Below are 17,992 nucleotides of genomic sequence, written 5' to 3' on the forward strand. Positions count from 1 at the left end.
ATGTAATGAAAATTTTCTTGATATAGATGTGCAGAAAAATGCCTAATTTAATTGAGAGAGACAAATTAAGATTTTACTTAGTCTATAATCATATGTATTTGGGGAGTAGCACTCCTTTTTAGAATATACATGAGTTAAGTACTTGGTAAAGTCCACAAACTAGTAACTTATGGATTTGATATCACTGCATTTCATTCAAGTAGTGAATTCAGTACATTCTACATAAAAACAACAACAAACAAATTCCACCTAAAAACTCAACTCCCTTCCCCCTCTCAAAAAAAAAAAACACACCAAACCGTACTGTCAAGCAAAATATTTTTAATTAGTTGGCTGATCATAAATAAATCCACATAAAAGATTTAACAGAATTACAAAGAGTTTTGTGTTTCTTCTGTGGACTCAATTCATAATACACATTAGTCAACCTTATTCTCTAACCGCGACAAAAAGAGTTGTCATCCAACAATGCAGCACAGTTTAAGCAATTCATATTCTGTAGTTACATTTTTACATTTTCTTTACAAATGTAACTTTTATGTACATTATATATATTTTTTCTATAGTTCATGTACTGAAACTCTATTGTTTTTACAGGGAAAATATTGAATTCATTTAATGAATACGAATCACTCCTTGTTAAAAAGTAATTCATATAAATAACACGGTACCCACTGCCTTTTGGCATCTCTTGTCAGAGTTCCAGTCCAGAAATGTCATATTAACTATAAGAAAAAAGAATTTCTCTAATTTTACATTACACATCATTCCACATTAGCTACATAGATTTGCTGGCTTGCACTGTACTGCTGCACTACTGGAAATGTGTAGAAACCAATTCAAAATGTACTTGGTGAAACAGCATCATCATTACCATTAATTTAGGCTGAAGATAATCTGTCAAGTTCTTTCTTCCTCTTTACCTTTTGCCTCAGACAGGGTGTGATGCTACGCATCATGTCTTGTAACAACAAATGCCTTCATTTCAAATTTCCACCGTGCTTCTTGGACAGACTATGCTTTACCTAGGTCTTTTTCTCAGATTCAATTTTATTCCACTTCACTTACAAATTTGCTGCTGAATGTGAAGCAAAAATTCATAGTAAGAGAATGCAGCTTCTGTTCGGTCTTCAATCAAATGCTGAAAAAATTCCGTTTTGGCAGGACTCTCATCTCTGAAAAAGAGAAAAGGATATTACCTAAAAGTTTGTATTATTTACAAGAATAATTACACATTTTAAAAATGTACAATACATGGGGACTTCAAGAAAATGGAACATAGGGGAGATTTTTCAAATAACAGCATTCTATCACTAGAATGTATTTTGATAGTATTTTAAATTTGCTTTGAAGACAAGCAATTTTACAGACTGCATATGATAAGACAATTTTATAGTTAAGTTATAGAAGTACGTACTTTACCACATGAAGAACTGGGCTCAATGGTCTGCTGTCTCTAAGCCAAGTTATAAAGGATCTGGTTCTTTCTGATGAAAGTGTATCTAACTCTGGAAGATGTGTCTGGTAAAAGAAATATTTTAGGATATTATTTTCTTTCATATAGACTTTAGTACTATAAAAACTAAATCCACTACCACCAACTAACTGCCAGTACTCTATTCCAAGCCCCAAGAGCAGCAACTAAACAAATAAAATTTAAATTCTTGTCAAGTCTGTTTATATATTTCTTGATAAGTCAATAAAATATATTTAATGGTAAGTACATCACTGACATTTTATGTGTATGTTAGGACCCCAAAAGTCTATTCTTTTATATATATGTACACACACACACACACACACACACACGTATGTATAATACCAGTATGAATGAAGAGTTTTTTTTCCTCCCAAAGCCAACTTAATAGTAAACTAAGTAACTCAACATAATAGTTTGTAAAAAATTTAAATAGAAACGTTTGGGTTAGTTATATTTGTAATATTTGCCAACATTTAAAAAGTAAAAGAACAGAAAACAATTTCTATGAATTGGCTGTTCAAATTCTTTGCCCATTTTTAAATTTTCCCTTTGTTTTTAGGAGATGGGTTTTTTTTTAAAAGGATTGTAAGAGAACTTTATACATTAGAGGAATCACTCCGTTTTCAGTCATATGAGTTACAGATAGTTTTCCAATTTCGCTGTTTGTCTTTTGGCTTTCATTATTTATTTTACCAGATAGAAATGTCTTATTTTTATGCTCTCAGATTTATCAATCTTTTCATCATTGACTTACAAAGCCCCTGCCCATTTTAATATAATAAAGATTCTTTTTCTAGTAGTCCATTTTTGTGCACAGTGATTTGAAATGAACCTTTATCACATTCTATTTTTCAGGAATTAGAACCATTTCTCAATTCTGCTCTGTTACACTGATATGTTTATTATGCAAGTACCATTGTTTAATAAACTACAGATATAAAATAAAGTTTATTGTTCTATTTAGTAAGATTTATTTTCCATATGCTTTCCCCCTTCACTGTTATTATTTTTTTAAACTTTTCCTTAATATTCTCATTCATGGAGTTAAACAATAGCAGAGCGTGACATATTAATTTCAGGAGAAATGACATATTTACATTATCCAAAAATAAGTAGACCATTTCCAATTAAATACAGAAAACTGCTTTTGGAATCATATTTCTTTGGTATTGGTTAACATACATACAGTAAAGGTCAACTGAAAAATTTATGTTCATTGTCAGCAAAATAATTTAAAAAGTTTTTGTTTATTGATTTAAGAGAGAGAGGAAGGAAGGGAGGGAGGGAGAGAGAGAGAGAGAGAGAGAGAGAGAAACGTCAACTTGTTGTTCCACTTATTCATGCATTCATCAGTTGCTTCTTGTATGTGCCCTAACTGGGAATTGAACCTGCAACGTTGATGTATCAAGATGACACTCGAACCAAATGAACTACCCAGCGCATCAGCAAAATAATTTAAATCAGAAGGTAACGTTGTTGGGAAATAGCGTGGCAGTTCCTCAGAGTTAAACACAGTTTATCATATGATCCAGCAATTCCAACCCTAAGTTATATACCCAAGAGAATTGAAAACATGTTCATATAAACACATGCACACAAATTTCTCATGGTAGCACTATTCATAATAGCCCTAACGTGGAGACAACCCAAATGTCCATGAACTACAGATTGGATATACAAAATACAGTATATCCAAACAATGGAGTATTATTTAGTGATAAAAAGAATGAAATACCGATGCATGCTGCATGAATGAACCTTGAAAACACTGTGAGAAGTGAAAGAAGTCTAACACAAAAGGCCACATGTTGTATGATCCCATTTATATGAAATGTCCAAAACTGGCAAATCCAGAGATATAGAATGCAGATCAGTGGTTGCCGGAGAAAGGAGGAGGGAAGAACTGGGAGATACGGGTTTCTTTCTGGGGCTCTGAAATTAGATACTGGTGATGGTTGTACAACATGATAAATACACTAAAAACTAATGAATTGTACACTTTAAAGTAGTTAAAACTGTGAATCTTATGTGAATTTTCTTCAATAAAAAAATTTAAAACAAACAAGCACACAAAAAGTTCAAACTGTATAAAACCCCCCTCACCATTTTCTGTGGTACTGATGCAAAATTAGGGTGCCCGAGCACATCTGTTATGAAGTTGTTGTCACAGTTTTTCCCAACCCAAATATAAAAATCCTAAAAACAAACAAAAAAATATGTTAAAATACCTTTATCAGAAAACATTACAGCTTATTTTCTCAAAATTATCAAGTATAAAAGAGGTAAAATATACTATTTCAAATAATGTAGGAACATGAGTCAAAAGGAAATGTAATTGGCACATTTATAACCTACATCCAGGAATTTACAGTGTTTCACATCTTCTTTGCTTAAATTTCAAAACTTCCCATAAAATAGATTTTACCTTGTTCCTTTTTCCCCAGTGGGAATGCAGTGTTTTAACCAGGATACCTGACTCACAGTTATTTCCTATCCACTATTTCAATGACTGTCTCTAGGCTCCCGCCATGAATGCTGGAATCCTTTTCCTGCTCGTAAGGTAACATTTACGTAGCCACCTTGAGCACTCTTGACACCCCTCACTACCACTCTGCCAGCGACTTCCCCTGAACTCCAAATTATTAATGGCATTTCTCACAATGGGTATAAGTTGAACTAGATGAACTCCAGGTCCCTTTGAATTTTATGATTTTAGACGACAAAATCTTTGAAGACAGGAACTTTTCTCTTTATCAAGTATGCATAATCTAGGACAGTAAATAATCCATGTTAATAAAAGTTATTAATCTATGATAATAAAATACTACCCAACTAGAAAAGTCTAAAAATGAATTAACCCCATGTGCCAGTTACCAATGTATTGCCTCCCCGCTCCTAAGCCACCTATCACTGACTGATCTGTGGTAACAGAGCTGGGCCCTGTTGAATGTTTCTCCTCCTGTGGGATGAGAGTTAGGCTTTGTCAGTAGAGGGTGCTTACAGAGCCACAGTCCATAAGGAAAGCACCTTCTCTTGTTAGCTTCTCTGCAGACAATTTTTGAAGAGGTGGCTGAGGTACGACCCTGTCATTAACGTGTATTGCGCCCTGAAACAAAAACAGATGGAATATGAACGAGCTTACGTTGCTATCATCACAGTTTGGAAGCTAATGGCCACTAGCTCTTTATAAAATACGGAAAAATAACACCTGAGGATTTTGCAGGACACAAAAAAATTACTGATAATACATTATGACCCTGGCTGTTGAATCAAGGCACTCAGATGTATTCAAATTAAAAAGATAAAAACACGAATACATAGAACAATCTGTCCATTTCCTTCCCTTTTGGGATCTGGGTATAATAAAAGTATGTCTACTAAATCTGCTTTAAAGCAAGTTACTTTTTCACATTTCTCTATGAATGTTATACAGAGCAGATTCCAAAAAGTAGAGTTTTAATGCAAGGAGGAAAACATACACTAGATATTTGCATATTAAAATCACTGTTGGACACCAGAGATCCAGTTTACAATGTAATCAAAACTGCACTCTGATCATAACAGAAACAGTCAGTATCTATAAAATATAGATGGAGATGTCTATTCTACAACTTGGCTTTGTAATACATATTATAAGCAAATACACGCGAATTACTCCCCACATGAAGCTATTTGTGAAAATTCCGTAACCACAGATAGTATCTGATAGTCCCAGTGTCCATATTTAATGTATTTATAACACAGGAAAAAATGGATTAAAAAATTGTTAATTAATACACTGTTACTTTACCTACTGAATCAAGACATTCACATATACTTAAATTAAGAAATTTCAAGTGCATTAAAAGAAATCATACCTCATCTATCAATCTGTCTATCCTGTATAAGTTGGGATGAATCATTCTCATTAGATGAACAAGTGGCTGACACTTTATCTGACACATGGCATACACACGGTCATCCAGGCGTGTGCTTGTGCCGGTTCTGAATGCTTTCTATATTAAAAAAAGACACAAAAATTTCAAGTAAAACAAACACAGTGGACAAATATTAAAACAAATATTTACCATTATCATGGAAAAGGCATGGCCTTCAATTCAGATCGACCTAGATTCAATTCTCAGCTCTGACATTTAATAGATGGGTATGAGAGCAAGTCACTTAGCTTTTCAAAGCTATACTGTCATCATAAGAAGAACATGGAATACCCAGCTCTCTAGGTTGCTGTAAGAATTAATTAAGATGATGTGTATATGACATATATTATGGTGCCCAAGGCTTGGAAAGATGTTCAATGAATATTAATCCTTTCCTTAGTCTCTTTCCAGAAGCATATGCAGAGTATGCTATAACCACTCCATTATGCAAGTGGCTCCCACATCTTAGAGAGTGAGGGCATAGGGTTTCACAACAGTCATCATGTATTTTTATATCTACATTTTCCACTCATCCTTGACTGCTCAAAACTTTTTCAATGCTTAATGGCATAATCCTCTAAATATTTTATTTTTTTAATCCAGAAAACCTAGATTCCATTTCTTTACCTATATATCAAAATTTTAATTTTAATATTTCTTAGATGTTTCCTTTATGGTTTGTCTCCTCAGTCACTGTCCAGAGAAATCTGAGAAGCTATAGGAATACGCAGTCACAGACTGAAGGCCAGGCTTTCTCTCCAACGTTGTGGAAAGGGACTGTACATCACCAGGCAGAGCCCTATGCTCCCCTACACAACCTGGACAGGGCCCAGGGAGAGTGAGTTCTTGGGGGTATCCACACTGGATAGGTATCAAGAATTTTCAGATTTTATTAAATATAACAATGTATAGAGTGGTACCTGTTTAAGAAGGGCCAAAACATAGAGAGGAAACAACTTGAGGGAACCAGGTGCAATCAACCCAGAGTGCTGTAAATTTGAGACCGTAGAGCCATAAGCAGACAACGAATCCACCACAGCATTCACTAAGGCATCTCTTGCATCTGATAGACTTGATGAAATGGATCGATCCACAGCTAGAGAGCAACCAAAAGGAAAAGGTATATAAGAGATAAGATTTACAAGCATTATTTAAGAAACCAACAATTCTGTTTCTAGGATTAAAAAAATACTTTTTCTTTAGAATGCATCCTCATTTTAAAAGTATGTGCTAACTACATAATTTTTCTGAACTAAATCTGACAATCAGAACAAATCTAGATTGTTTTGGACTTTTTGTTTTAAACTCTTTTATAAAAATACTTAACCACTATGAGTATTAGAAAGCATATATCAACCATCTACTTTTAAGAAAATTCTGGGGATATTTCCACTACTCAAATAGAAATCACACGTATAAAGTATTTTGTTTTCCTGGCCAAACGTTAAGTTTCAATAAAAAAAAAAGAACTGCAGAAAAACAACCTAAGTTCTGCAATCTGAGTTTATCCCCTGTGATCCTCTAAAAGGTTTGTCAAAGCATTCCCAGGTCAACAAAAACTGGACATAGGTCCTTATACTGATATTGAAAAGCGAGATATTAGTGTGAAATCCAAGTACACATTTTATTAAAATAGAGATAAACTACACATATGCACAAGTATTAAAAATACAATCATATTCATGGGCAATTTCATTTGCTGATGGTTCATTCTGATGTCTAAATTCAGCTAAAAGATAAATTCATTAGGAACAAAACAGTGTTATATTAATTCCCTAAAGGATTTTTTAAAACTTATATACAGTAAAATTTACTTTCTCAAGTATAATTCCATGATGGTTTTATGTCAAATGCATAACCATGTAATCACTACCACAATCAAGATACACAACAGTGCTATCTCCCCCACAATACCTCTTTGTGCCTCCCCTTTGTAGCAAAATGCTTCCCCTACGCCTAACCCTTGATAATCACTGGTCTATTCTTCATCCCTATGATTATTCCTTTGCTAGAATGTCATATAAATGGAATCATATGTAAGTAGTCTACATAGTCTAGCATAATTCCTATAAGAGTCATCCATGTCTGTCCATGTATCAATAGTTCTTTCTGTTTTATTGTTGAGTTGTAGCCCATTGTATGAATGTATCATAGTTTGTTCTTAAATTCACCAGCTGAAGGAAATCTGGGTTATCAACTTTTAGTGATTATGAATCTCCCAAAAGGTTTTTAACCCAAAGGAATAATACAAAATATAAGAACAGTCCAGTCTACACTGCTATAAATGAAAATGTAAAACACACACACTTCTTAAATAAGGGATTTGTAGGGTAAAAAACATGCCCAAGCTTCAGCTTTTAGGAAAATGCATTTCCCCTCACTTTTACTCACCCATGTTTGCCAGAAGGCAGATGGCAGCTTGCACATCCACTCCTGCATACACATCTGCTAGTGAATTTACCACAGGCAAACACAGAGTATGCACTCTAATTCTCCGCTCACCTAAACAAAGGGATGAACATTGCAAAAATCACTGCAAACATATTAGACCAAGAAACAAAAAAAACAGGTCAAATATTAATCAAGTTATTGTTTTGATTGGATTCAATCACCAACAGGATATTGAGATGTAAAATCAAAGTTTTGTAGAGAACATGTTTAAAGAAAATTCAACACTCTCTACATCTGAAGGCATACTTGTGCTACGAACACATACCATATTTGAATATAGTTGAGTATTAGGTTTTAATTCTTATTTTAATAGCATACATTCTAACTTATATACTACATAGTAAAATGTCAGAGAACTTATTAGACTGTCAATGAAATGTAGGCTATAAGTGCTAGGCAGAATTTTTTATTTTATGGGACAATAAATAATGCTAAAAATGTCATGGCTGAATTTAGCATGGATTATTTACCAGATACATATGATCCTGGGAATACAAGTCAAAAAAAGGTATCATTTAAAGATTCAAAAAAGAACAGAACATATATTTGATTAACTGATGGAAATCCCATTACTTTCCACTGTACATTCATTCTTCCTCCCTATTCGCCCGAGCATGTGAAAGGAGGGAAGAGTTACTCCTGCAGGTTACATTTCATTTCTCTTAATATTACCTTTGCTTGATGTATATAATAGGGCTGTTTGAAAGCACACTAAGGACGTATCTGCCAAACTTTCTTCAATTGACAGCTGTACTGCAAATCCAGCATCAGGATTGATGTTGGCAAGGGATAATAAATCAGTGGAACGAACAAAGAAGTTTCCATGAAAAGTGTGCATTGAAAGACCTAGAGAAGAGAAAACATATCATAAAAGATGAAGTAACAGTAGTATCTTTATCTCAAGCTAAAGCTACCTTATAAAGTAAAAAAAAAAAAGCTCTGATTTTGAATCAAAAGGATAACTGGGGGTAGAAATGAGCTGTTGGTAGAGTTCTAAAACACCAATTCAAAGAATCAATGTTGGTTATACAAGATCTAATGTATAAAACTTTAAAAATGAGGGTTACTATAAAACTCATTTAAGAATTAAAATAAGTAATCAGAATACCTCCTGCAAACATTCACATAAAACCAAGGTAATGAGGACTATCTGAATGATTACGAAGGGAAAAATCATGAATTTGACCATTTTCACTAAAGATCTTCCCTATTTCTCTAGTTCCCCTTCTGAAATCACCTCAACATGAGCTTTCTCTTAAGTTCTTCCTAATAGCCCTGGCTGGTGTAGCTCAGTGGATTTAGCGCTGACCTGTGAACCAAAGGGTCGCTGGTTAGAGTCCCAGTCAGGGCACATGCCTGGGCTGCAGGCTAGGTCCCTGGTAGGGGATGCGCAAGAGGCAACCACATACTGATGTTCTTCTCCCTCTCTCCCTCCCAAACCCTCCCTAAAAATAAAATAAATAAAATAATTAAGAAAACAAAAGTTCTTCCTAATAGAGCAAAACAGTACTTTTGCCCACTTATACAAATAATTTAAAAAACTGGGCAATGATTATTCAAAAACTATATATAAAAAACAGGATACAACTAACTGGATCAAGCACAAAGTCTTTTATAATGAACAACCATTATAGGTAGACATAAGAAGTCAATATATAAATGCTTATTAATTTAATAAAGCATGAGAAGAATCAAGATGGCAGAGGAGTGAGTGGAAGTCACACTGACCTCTTCCCAGGACCAACCTGGAATTACAACTAAATTGTGAAGAAATCACCTGAACAATGGCGAGAAGAGCCTTTTAATCTCAGACAGACAAAAGAATCAGCTTTAGCACAACCTAACTGGTAAAGAGTGCAGTAGAGACTCGAGAAGGCAGGTGGGGTGCCCACAGGCAGCAGCACCAGAAGGATATTGAAACAGCCAAACAGATCCCCCTGAGATGAGCAAGGTCTAAATCATAAGCGGGGATCTCCAACTTACAGCACCAGAGCTCAAAAAGTACCCAGATAACCACCAGCTGCAATAAGTGGCAGGGTTGCTCTCTGCCAGAGATGGGTGTTTGGAGACGCAAAGAGCCTTTTAAAGGCCAGACATAAATATTTGTTTGCAGACACTTACCCAGGGCTCTGGCAAAGGCAGGGGCAGACTGCGACCTGAGGAGAGACTGGGGAAGGAGGCTTTGGGGAGAGAATTCAGAGAGTAGCTGGTGAGATCCCAGTGCTGACTCATCTCCCAGACAGCAGCAGCCATCTAGCTCAGAGACCACTCCTCTGAGTGGCAACAGCATGACAGGACACAATAGCCCTGCCCCCAAAAGGCTCAGCGTAGGTCCAGTAGTGCTAAAACCTGACGACTGAGTACACAGTGGCAGTCACAGATAGTAGATCCCTGGCAAAAGGGGGCTCAGAGAGGTCTAGGGACACTTGAGGAGAGACTAGAGACGGAGTCTTTGGGGAGAGAAGGGAGAGAGTAGCCAGCGATATCCTGGTGCTGACCGCTCCTCCATATGGCAGCAGCCATCTGGCTCAGGCAGACCACTCCCCTTCTAGAGGCAGCAGCATGAGAGGACCCAATAACCCTGCCCCCAAGAGGGACTCTGTCCCACCCTGTGGTGCCTAAGCCTGACCGCTGAGTACAGAGTGACTAGATTAACAACTGAAGGAGAAATCCACAGACAGCAGACTCCTGGAAGTCCCAAACAGACTGCTTAAGTTCTGATGGGGACAACATCTGACATCATCAGAGACAGATCCAGAAAGAAAAAAAACCCAGCAGTCTTCTACCACAGAAGTTCATACCACAAAGCCAGGAAGTCAAGACAGATCAATTTAAGAAGCAGAAGCAAAAAAGAAGAGTCTCACAAATAATGGGAAGACAAAGAAACACCCCTCAATCAAACGGAAAGGAGGAATCCCCAGAAGGAGAACTAAATGAAATACAGGCAAGGAAACTATCAGATATTGAGTTCCAAAGAACTGTACTAAGGAAGCTTAATGAGCTCAGTGAGCTCAGAGAGAACGACAAAACACTACAGGGAAACTACGAGGAACTTACTGCAAACTATATCAGCATGAAAAACGACATTGAAACTATCAATAAGAGACAAGAGGGAATGAAGAACACCATTTCTGAATTAAAGAACACAGTAGAAGGAATCAAAAGCAGGCTAGATGAAGCAGAGGATCAAATCAGCGAGCTGGAGGATAAGGTGGAAAAAAGCTCCCAGAAAGAGCAAGAAAATGAAAAAAGACTCAAAAAGAATGAAGAGGCATTTAGGGAAATGCAGGACAACCTGAAACATAATAATGTCCGTATACTAGGGATACCAGAAGGAGAAGAGGTGCCAGGGATAAAGGACCTGTTTGAAAAAGTAATGGTGGAAAACTCCCCCAATTTGAGGAGAGAAGTCCCACAAGTCCAGGAAGCACAGAGGGTCCCATTCAAGAGGAACCCAATGAGGCCCACTCTAAGACACATCATCATTAAAATGGCAAACATCAAAGACAAACAGAAAATCCTAAAGGCAGCAAGGGAGAAACAGGTAGTAACATACAAGGGAGCCCCTATTCAGCTAGCAGCTGACTTCTCAACAGAAACACTGCAAGCCAGAAGGGAATGGCAAGAAATAGCCGAAGTCATGAAAAGCAGAGGCCTGCAACTAAGACTGCTCTACCCAGCAAGGCTCTCAATTAAAATGGAAGGCGAAATAAGAAGCTTCCCAGATGAAAGAAGGCCAAAAGAATACACCTCCACCAACCAGCATTGCAAGATATGCTAAAGGGACTGCTTTAAGAAGATGAAGAAAAAGAGTCTATGACTACCCAGTTCCTTTCACAGTCACCAATAGTTGATATTACAAATAGTTTTAATATTTATTAATCTGATTGTAATAATGATATGTTATTCTGTTACTTTATTATTCGTTGAAACTAAACCTGTTTTTGTGTATTTCTTGCCTATTTCTATTATTTTTTTTAAAAAGCTTTAAATGACTTTTTGGTATTCTTTATCCATTCTTTGATTAAATGTTTTTAGAATTTCCCTTCCCCCCAAAACCAAAACTTTTAACCCTTTTTTAGATGTGTTGCAAATATTTTCCTATTCTATTACTTGTCCTTTTAACTTTTTTATATGTGTATTACTGTATAGTCTTAAATGTTTAATATAGTCATATTGTCAATATGTTACTTTATAGCTTCTGGGTTTGAATATTTTACTTCAGGGTAATAAAAATATTATTTTGTATTTTTGCCTCAAACTCCTTAGATTTTACATACTGATTTTTAACTCACCTGAATACTTGTTGTATAATGTGTGAAATACAGCTCTATATTTGTTTTATTTCAAGTAGTAGCAGTCCATGCACCTTATACGTTGAATAAGCCTTATTTTCACCATTGATTTGAAATATCAATTTAATCATATATTACATTGTTAGAAAGATATACACGTTTGTTTCTAGAATGCCCACTTTATTTCATTGATCTACTTGATTATTTCTGTGCAACTGTCATGATTACTGAGACTTTATAATGGTTTTAAATTTTTAAATATTTTATAATGGATCTTTTAAAAAATAAGTAAAATCAATCTGCATTTAAGAAAGAAAGAAAGAAAGAAAGAAAGAAAGAAAGAAAGAAAGAAAGAAAGAAAGAGAGAAAGAAAGAAAGAAAGAGGGAAAGAAAGAAAGAGGGAAAGAAAGAACGAACTACTTTTTGTGACAACATGGATGGAACTGGAAAATATTATGCTAAGTGAAATATGCCAGTTGGTAAAGACAAATATCCTATGATCTCACCTATAAGTGAAATCTATTCAACAAAATAAACCACAGGCATGGAAACATGGAGCAGACTGAAAGTGACCTGAGGGGATGGGGAAGGAGGACAATAGTGGAAAGAAGGAGAAGGGACTAAATAAAGAACGTATATGCATAATGCATGCACACGGACAACAGAGTGGGAATTGACTGTGGGAGAGGGAGGCGGGATGGGATGGGTGGAGGAGGGCAAAGGGGGATAAACTGAGACAACTGTAATAGAATAAACATGATTTAAAAATTTAAAAAATTAATAATACATAGTTTTTATAATTTCATACCTTTAGTACACCTTATTCTCATAACAGCTTCGAATCCAATTTTTCTTGTGAGATAGCGTTTTAGTTCTTTTTGTAACTTCTCTGCTTGTGACGGATTGTGAGTATAATGGAAAGATGGATAATAATAGATGCACCCTGCTGAATACTTGGACATGCAAGCTTTAAAGAGAAATATAAAAACTATTAACTACAAAAAAGTATTAATCTAATTGTCCAACAGTAGTATAGATTCCATATTATCAAGAAATCTAAGTCATAATGAGAATACCAAAGCTGTCAAAATAAGGATACTATATAAACCTGAGAATACACAAATATTTGTAAAATATATAAGGTTTATTGTTGAGCAGAATAGTAAAGAAACTATATTTTAAAAACATAATATTAACAGCATTTTTATATTTGTGTAGTGCTTTAAAGTTTACTGGGAATTTTCACAGATATCATCAAATTCACATGTCTCTCACTCCAAAATATTGATAACTCTTGCTGAAGAGTTTAGACTTAATTTACACATGCTAAAACTGTTTATGTAAACAGATAAACACAATGATATCTCCTTACCTAGAGAAGAAAGATCAGAATACTGTGAACTTAAAAGGAACAGATCCACTGCAGTCTGCTGCCCTGAGCAATCTAAAGCGAGTTTCTTATAAAAATCAGTTGCAGGGCCAAGATGCTGTACAACCTAAGTCAACATGTCATAAAGTAAGAGCTAGAAACCTTGAATTATGCACACATTTCTATGTCTCTCTCACAATAAGGCAGAGGGTATCCCTTCCCCACACCCCCAGCAAGCTAAAGAGTTTTTAACAAAGGTCTATGCAGTTGGCACGAGTTTCCCATAAGACAAATAATTGCTAACATTTATAAAGCTCTTACATGCCAGCACTGCTCAAGATGGTTTATATATATTATTTAACCTTATAATAACATATATTTTATAGGGTTATCTACATTTTACAGATGAGAAAACTGAGGCAAAAAAATGATTAAGTAACTTGTCCAATTACATAGCAACCGAGTAGTAGATGCTGGAATATAAACCCAAGAAGTCTGGGCTCCCAGTTGAGTGTCTTATTACACAGTGGTACATAACACCACGAGTGCATACTATATTAAGGAAGGCTTTTCAGATTGGTAGAAAGACTCTTGAGCTGAGATGGCACTGGAGAAATAGTGAGAAGTGGCAAAGCCAGGATCCAAGTTCTTAATTACTATGTTGCATTGCCTAACAGTTAAATGTTTCAACCCTCTCAATCATATGTAATGTATGGCTGTTAGAGTTTACTCATATATGAAGGAGTGTGTAAACCAGAAGAGACATTTAAAAACTTTTGCAGGGCTGGTGTGGCTCAGTGGGTTGAGTGCCAGGCTGTGAACCAAAAAGGTCACCAGTTCAATTCCCTGTCAGGGCACATGCCTGGGTTGTGGGACAGGTCCCTAGTTGGGGGCATGTAAGAGGCAACTGATCAAAGTTTCTCTCTCTCTCTCTCTTCCTCCCTCTCTTCCCCTCTCTTAAAAAAAAGAAAAAAAAGATTATAAAACTTTTGAGTCTCAGGCTCATAGAGAATATTTCTAAAAGTTAAATGAGAAAAAAACAGAACTATATCAAATAATTCAGGAAATACATAACACTTTCCTGTGTTCAAAACACTTCAGTATTCTATTAATAGGCTGCAACAGAACAATGAACTCAATGTTAGACGTATTTGTTGATGAGCTTAAAAAATATCTTTGCCTCAACTTATTTTAAAATTAGCTTCTTTCTCAAAAGCGATTAAAAAACACAACTTTTTTAAAAAGTAAAATAGGGGCCCTGGCCAGGTAACTCAGTTGGTTTGAGTGTTATCAGGATATATCAAGGTTGCAGGTTCCATCCCCAGCCAGGGCACATACAAGACGCAACCAATCAACGCATAAATAAGTGGAACAACGAATCGATGTATGTTTCTCTCTCTAAAATGAATTTTTAAAAAGGGTAAAATAGGGTGCTATTTCTCTCTAGCAAATTGTGGAAAACTAAAGAAGCGACAATACTTAACAGTGCCTAGAAGGTAAAAGTCATTAAGAATACAGGTCTGGCTGGTGTTGCTCAGTGGATTGAGCGCCAGCCTGTGAACCAAAGGGTTGCTGGTTTGATTCCCAGTCAGGGCACATGCCTGGGTTGCAGGTCAGGTCCCCAGTATGGGGTGCACAAGAGGCAACCACACCCTGATGTTTCTTTCCCTCTCTTTATCCGTTCCTTCCCCTCTCTAAAAATAAATAAATAAAATCTAAAAAAACAAAAAAAAACCAAAGAGTACAGGTTAATAAAAAGCCCAATAAGTAGCCCTGACTGGGGTGGCTCAGTTGGTTGGGTGTTGTTTTGCAAAGTGAAAGGATGCAGATTTGATTCCGTCAGGACATGTGCCTGGGTTGTGGGTTCGGCCCTCCAGTTGGGGGGCGTACAAGAGGCAATGGCTCAATGTTCTCTCTCATATCAATGTTTCTCTCCTTCTTTGTCTCCTCCCTTCCCCTCCCTCTAAAAATAAATAAATAAAATCTTAAAAAATAAAAATAAAAAGCCCAATAAGTAAAATATATTAATAAGTAAAATTTATACTCTTTGACCCAATGATTTTACTTGTAGAATTTATCTCAAGGAAAACTGAACATATCCCTAAATATTTATGACACTATTAAAAACTGTTTCATTCATACCCAGAATTAGTTGTAATGTCATTTTCTCATATAGGAGTTGAAACCAGACAAAACTTATGTACAGAACAAAAATGACTGGAAGATTATTTTTCATAATCTTCATAATTACAAGTTTATTAGTATGAGCATGTTACATTATAGTATCTCAGATTTGGTAAGTATATTACTTGTGTAACAGAAAAGAGCACTGGAGTCAGAATATCAAGTCCCATTTTTACCATTACTATTAATGAAGTAGGAAAATAGGATGAACAATTAATTACACAGTCTCTAGAGGCAGAAAACAGCATTCTGAATATGACAGAGAAACGAAACACAAATACCTTTGTGCTTGATCTCTGATTAGGATCTTCTCTGGACTGCAGAAGTCCTGCACCCAAGGAAGGTAACTGTGTCTGAAATACAGACACACGGCCACCTGTTGGAGACATTAATTTAAAGGCAGCCTGAAGCGCAGGACCAAGGGCACTGTGTGTTTCTCTTGTACTGGTGAACATATTTGGTAATGCATTCAATAAGTCTTTTATAAGCTGGGAAAACAAAGATTAAAAATTGAATTACTGAGAAGGCAAGGTAATATTCTTCTTCAAAACATCCCAGAGTGTAGTATGTACCGCTATATTTTGGGAGACTGTAAACTGAGGAGACAACGGGTATGTTATCACATTGTCTACTGACATGTTAGTACACCAAGTAAATGTTAAATGTTTTAGTAAACAGTTGAAATAACAGAGATATTTTAATACTTTAAGGAAAAAAAAACCAATCTCACCTCTTTACTTTCATGTAGGTTCACAAGTAAGCTATCTGGCGTAGGTAGAAAAACATCTATAGGAAAAACATATTTTAATCAACAGATAAATCAAGTCTAATGATTTATAATATAAAAAAATCTTAGTTTTTATCAGGCCATCCATGTAATGAATACTATAATACTGCTTTATTAAATACATATTCTCTGTAGATATACAGATGTGTGTTCACATATGCAAAAGTACAGATACACAGGTGTAAAAAACTTAAAATCAACTATTTTCCAGGAAACAATTAGTTTTAAACAAATATCTAAGTGCACCAAATTGTCCTTATAGCATTACGATATGATGTATTGTCAAATACAGTAGTATCAACTCCAAATTCAGTAGTTAAAAATATTTTTATTTTATTCACTGCTTACCATCTATATCAGACACAATCAACATCTGAGGCTGCGATAATCCTTCTTGTAAATTGTAGAAATGAATAGTGCTGTCAAAGGTCACAAATCCTATTCTTGTTCGTGAATCTCCAGGAAGCCTAAAGATAAAAATGACAATTTAAATTTAAAGTGCTCAGTAACATATTTTATTTAAATAAATAATGAAATAATAAACTAAGTCTAAGAATAATTACACAGGCTTTTTTAAGGAGTACAGAAAAGTTATCCCTATCTAAACAATCAAAGAGCAAAGATGAAACACTCCATCTTCAGATGAAATACTGACAGGTTTCGAGTTCATAAGTCAGAAAACTGAACTACATTCAAATAATAAACCAAACCTAAAAATGATATGATTTAAAAAACCAAAGATTTCTTGCTAACTTCGCTCTTTTGGAACATTCTTTTAAAGTGAAAAATTACTTTCATTTTCTGTTCCAATATTACAAAAACAGTTTATCTTGTTTAAACATTTTAAGGGCAGAAGACAAGTACTTTCCTAGAGAAGACTGAATGTAATGTGCATCAGATTTTAGTGCATCAGATTTTAATAAAGTTTTATTAAAAGTTTTTATAACGTTTTTATAAAGTTTTAAATAAATACCATATTTCAGAAGATCAAGACATTTTTATTTATCACCTATCTTTTAAGAATTTTCTGCCAGAACTGAGTATATTAAAGTCAATACCACAGAATAAAAGAGTTAACACTTCATTGCACATCACGCTTTTCCTATAAGATAAATGCTGAATCTTATGGAAGTGTATTTCTAAGTGCCACCAACTACGTTAACAACTGTTATGCAATTATTTTAGTAAAGCTTTTTAAATATTTTTGAATATTACAGAATGTCAAAATGGTGTGCATGAAAGCAAGAAGAATTACCACTATGCATGATCTCTCAGGCCACCCAGATACAGTCTGCAAGCTCTGTCTAAAAGCATTCCATAGAACAGAATGCAACAGTGGGTGTTTATGTGGGTTATGTGGGTGTTTAGATTACCAATACTGGTCAAGATTTATAATGTTTCTGCAGACTGATTTTGACCTCTTTGAGATTTCTAAGGCCACTGATTATTAGGGTCATTTGCTACCAATCAGAATGGAGGCTATCTACCTGCTCTACCTCAAACTCAAAA

The 17,992-nt window shown here is 35.2% G+C and overlaps 1 protein-coding gene and 1 non-coding gene across 8 annotated transcripts in view; both read right to left on the reverse strand.

Annotated features, from left to right (window-relative positions):
- Positions 1-316: 316 nt before the first annotated feature.
- Positions 317-17,992, reverse strand: part of SEC24B (SEC24 homolog B, COPII coat complex component) — a 94,285-nt gene continuing 76,609 nt past the window's right edge. For 6 of the 7 annotated variants that reach the window (XM_054591631.1, XM_054591628.1, XM_054591626.1 and 3 more), the window contains 13 exons: positions 16,832-16,950; positions 16,427-16,482; positions 15,978-16,184; positions 13,516-13,639; positions 12,952-13,110; positions 8,521-8,694; positions 7,789-7,899; positions 6,318-6,493; positions 5,338-5,475; positions 4,482-4,586; positions 3,584-3,676; positions 1,418-1,521; positions 317-1,175 (listed from right to left, as the gene is read on the reverse strand). In XM_054591631.1, coding sequence (XP_054447606.1) covers positions 1,061-1,175; positions 1,418-1,521; positions 3,584-3,676; positions 4,482-4,586; positions 5,338-5,475; positions 6,318-6,493; positions 7,789-7,899; positions 8,521-8,694; positions 12,952-13,110; positions 13,516-13,639; positions 15,978-16,184; positions 16,427-16,482; positions 16,832-16,950 — 1,681 coding nt within the window. In that variant the 3' untranslated portion in view covers positions 317-1,060. Of the gene's footprint in view, positions 1,176-1,417; positions 1,522-3,583; positions 3,677-4,481; positions 4,587-5,337; positions 5,476-6,317; positions 6,494-7,788; positions 7,900-8,520; positions 8,695-12,951; positions 13,111-13,515; positions 13,640-15,977; positions 16,185-16,426; positions 16,483-16,831; positions 16,951-17,992 lie in introns of those variants that run through there. The other variant, XR_008530685.1, reaches the window with a different exon arrangement.
- On the reverse strand, positions 6,058-6,262 carry LOC129085463 (small nucleolar RNA SNORA73 family). The gene has a single exon (XR_008530715.1). It is a non-coding gene; the product is annotated as a small nucleolar RNA SNORA73 family (small nucleolar RNA).

The sequence above is a fragment of the Pteronotus mesoamericanus genome, unplaced genomic scaffold, assembly GCF_021234165.1.
Source record: "Pteronotus mesoamericanus isolate MK-2021 breed Mesoamerican mustached bat unplaced genomic scaffold, CSHL_Meso_final scaffold_232, whole genome shotgun sequence".
Lineage (NCBI taxonomy): Eukaryota > Metazoa > Chordata > Mammalia > Chiroptera > Mormoopidae > Pteronotus > Pteronotus mesoamericanus.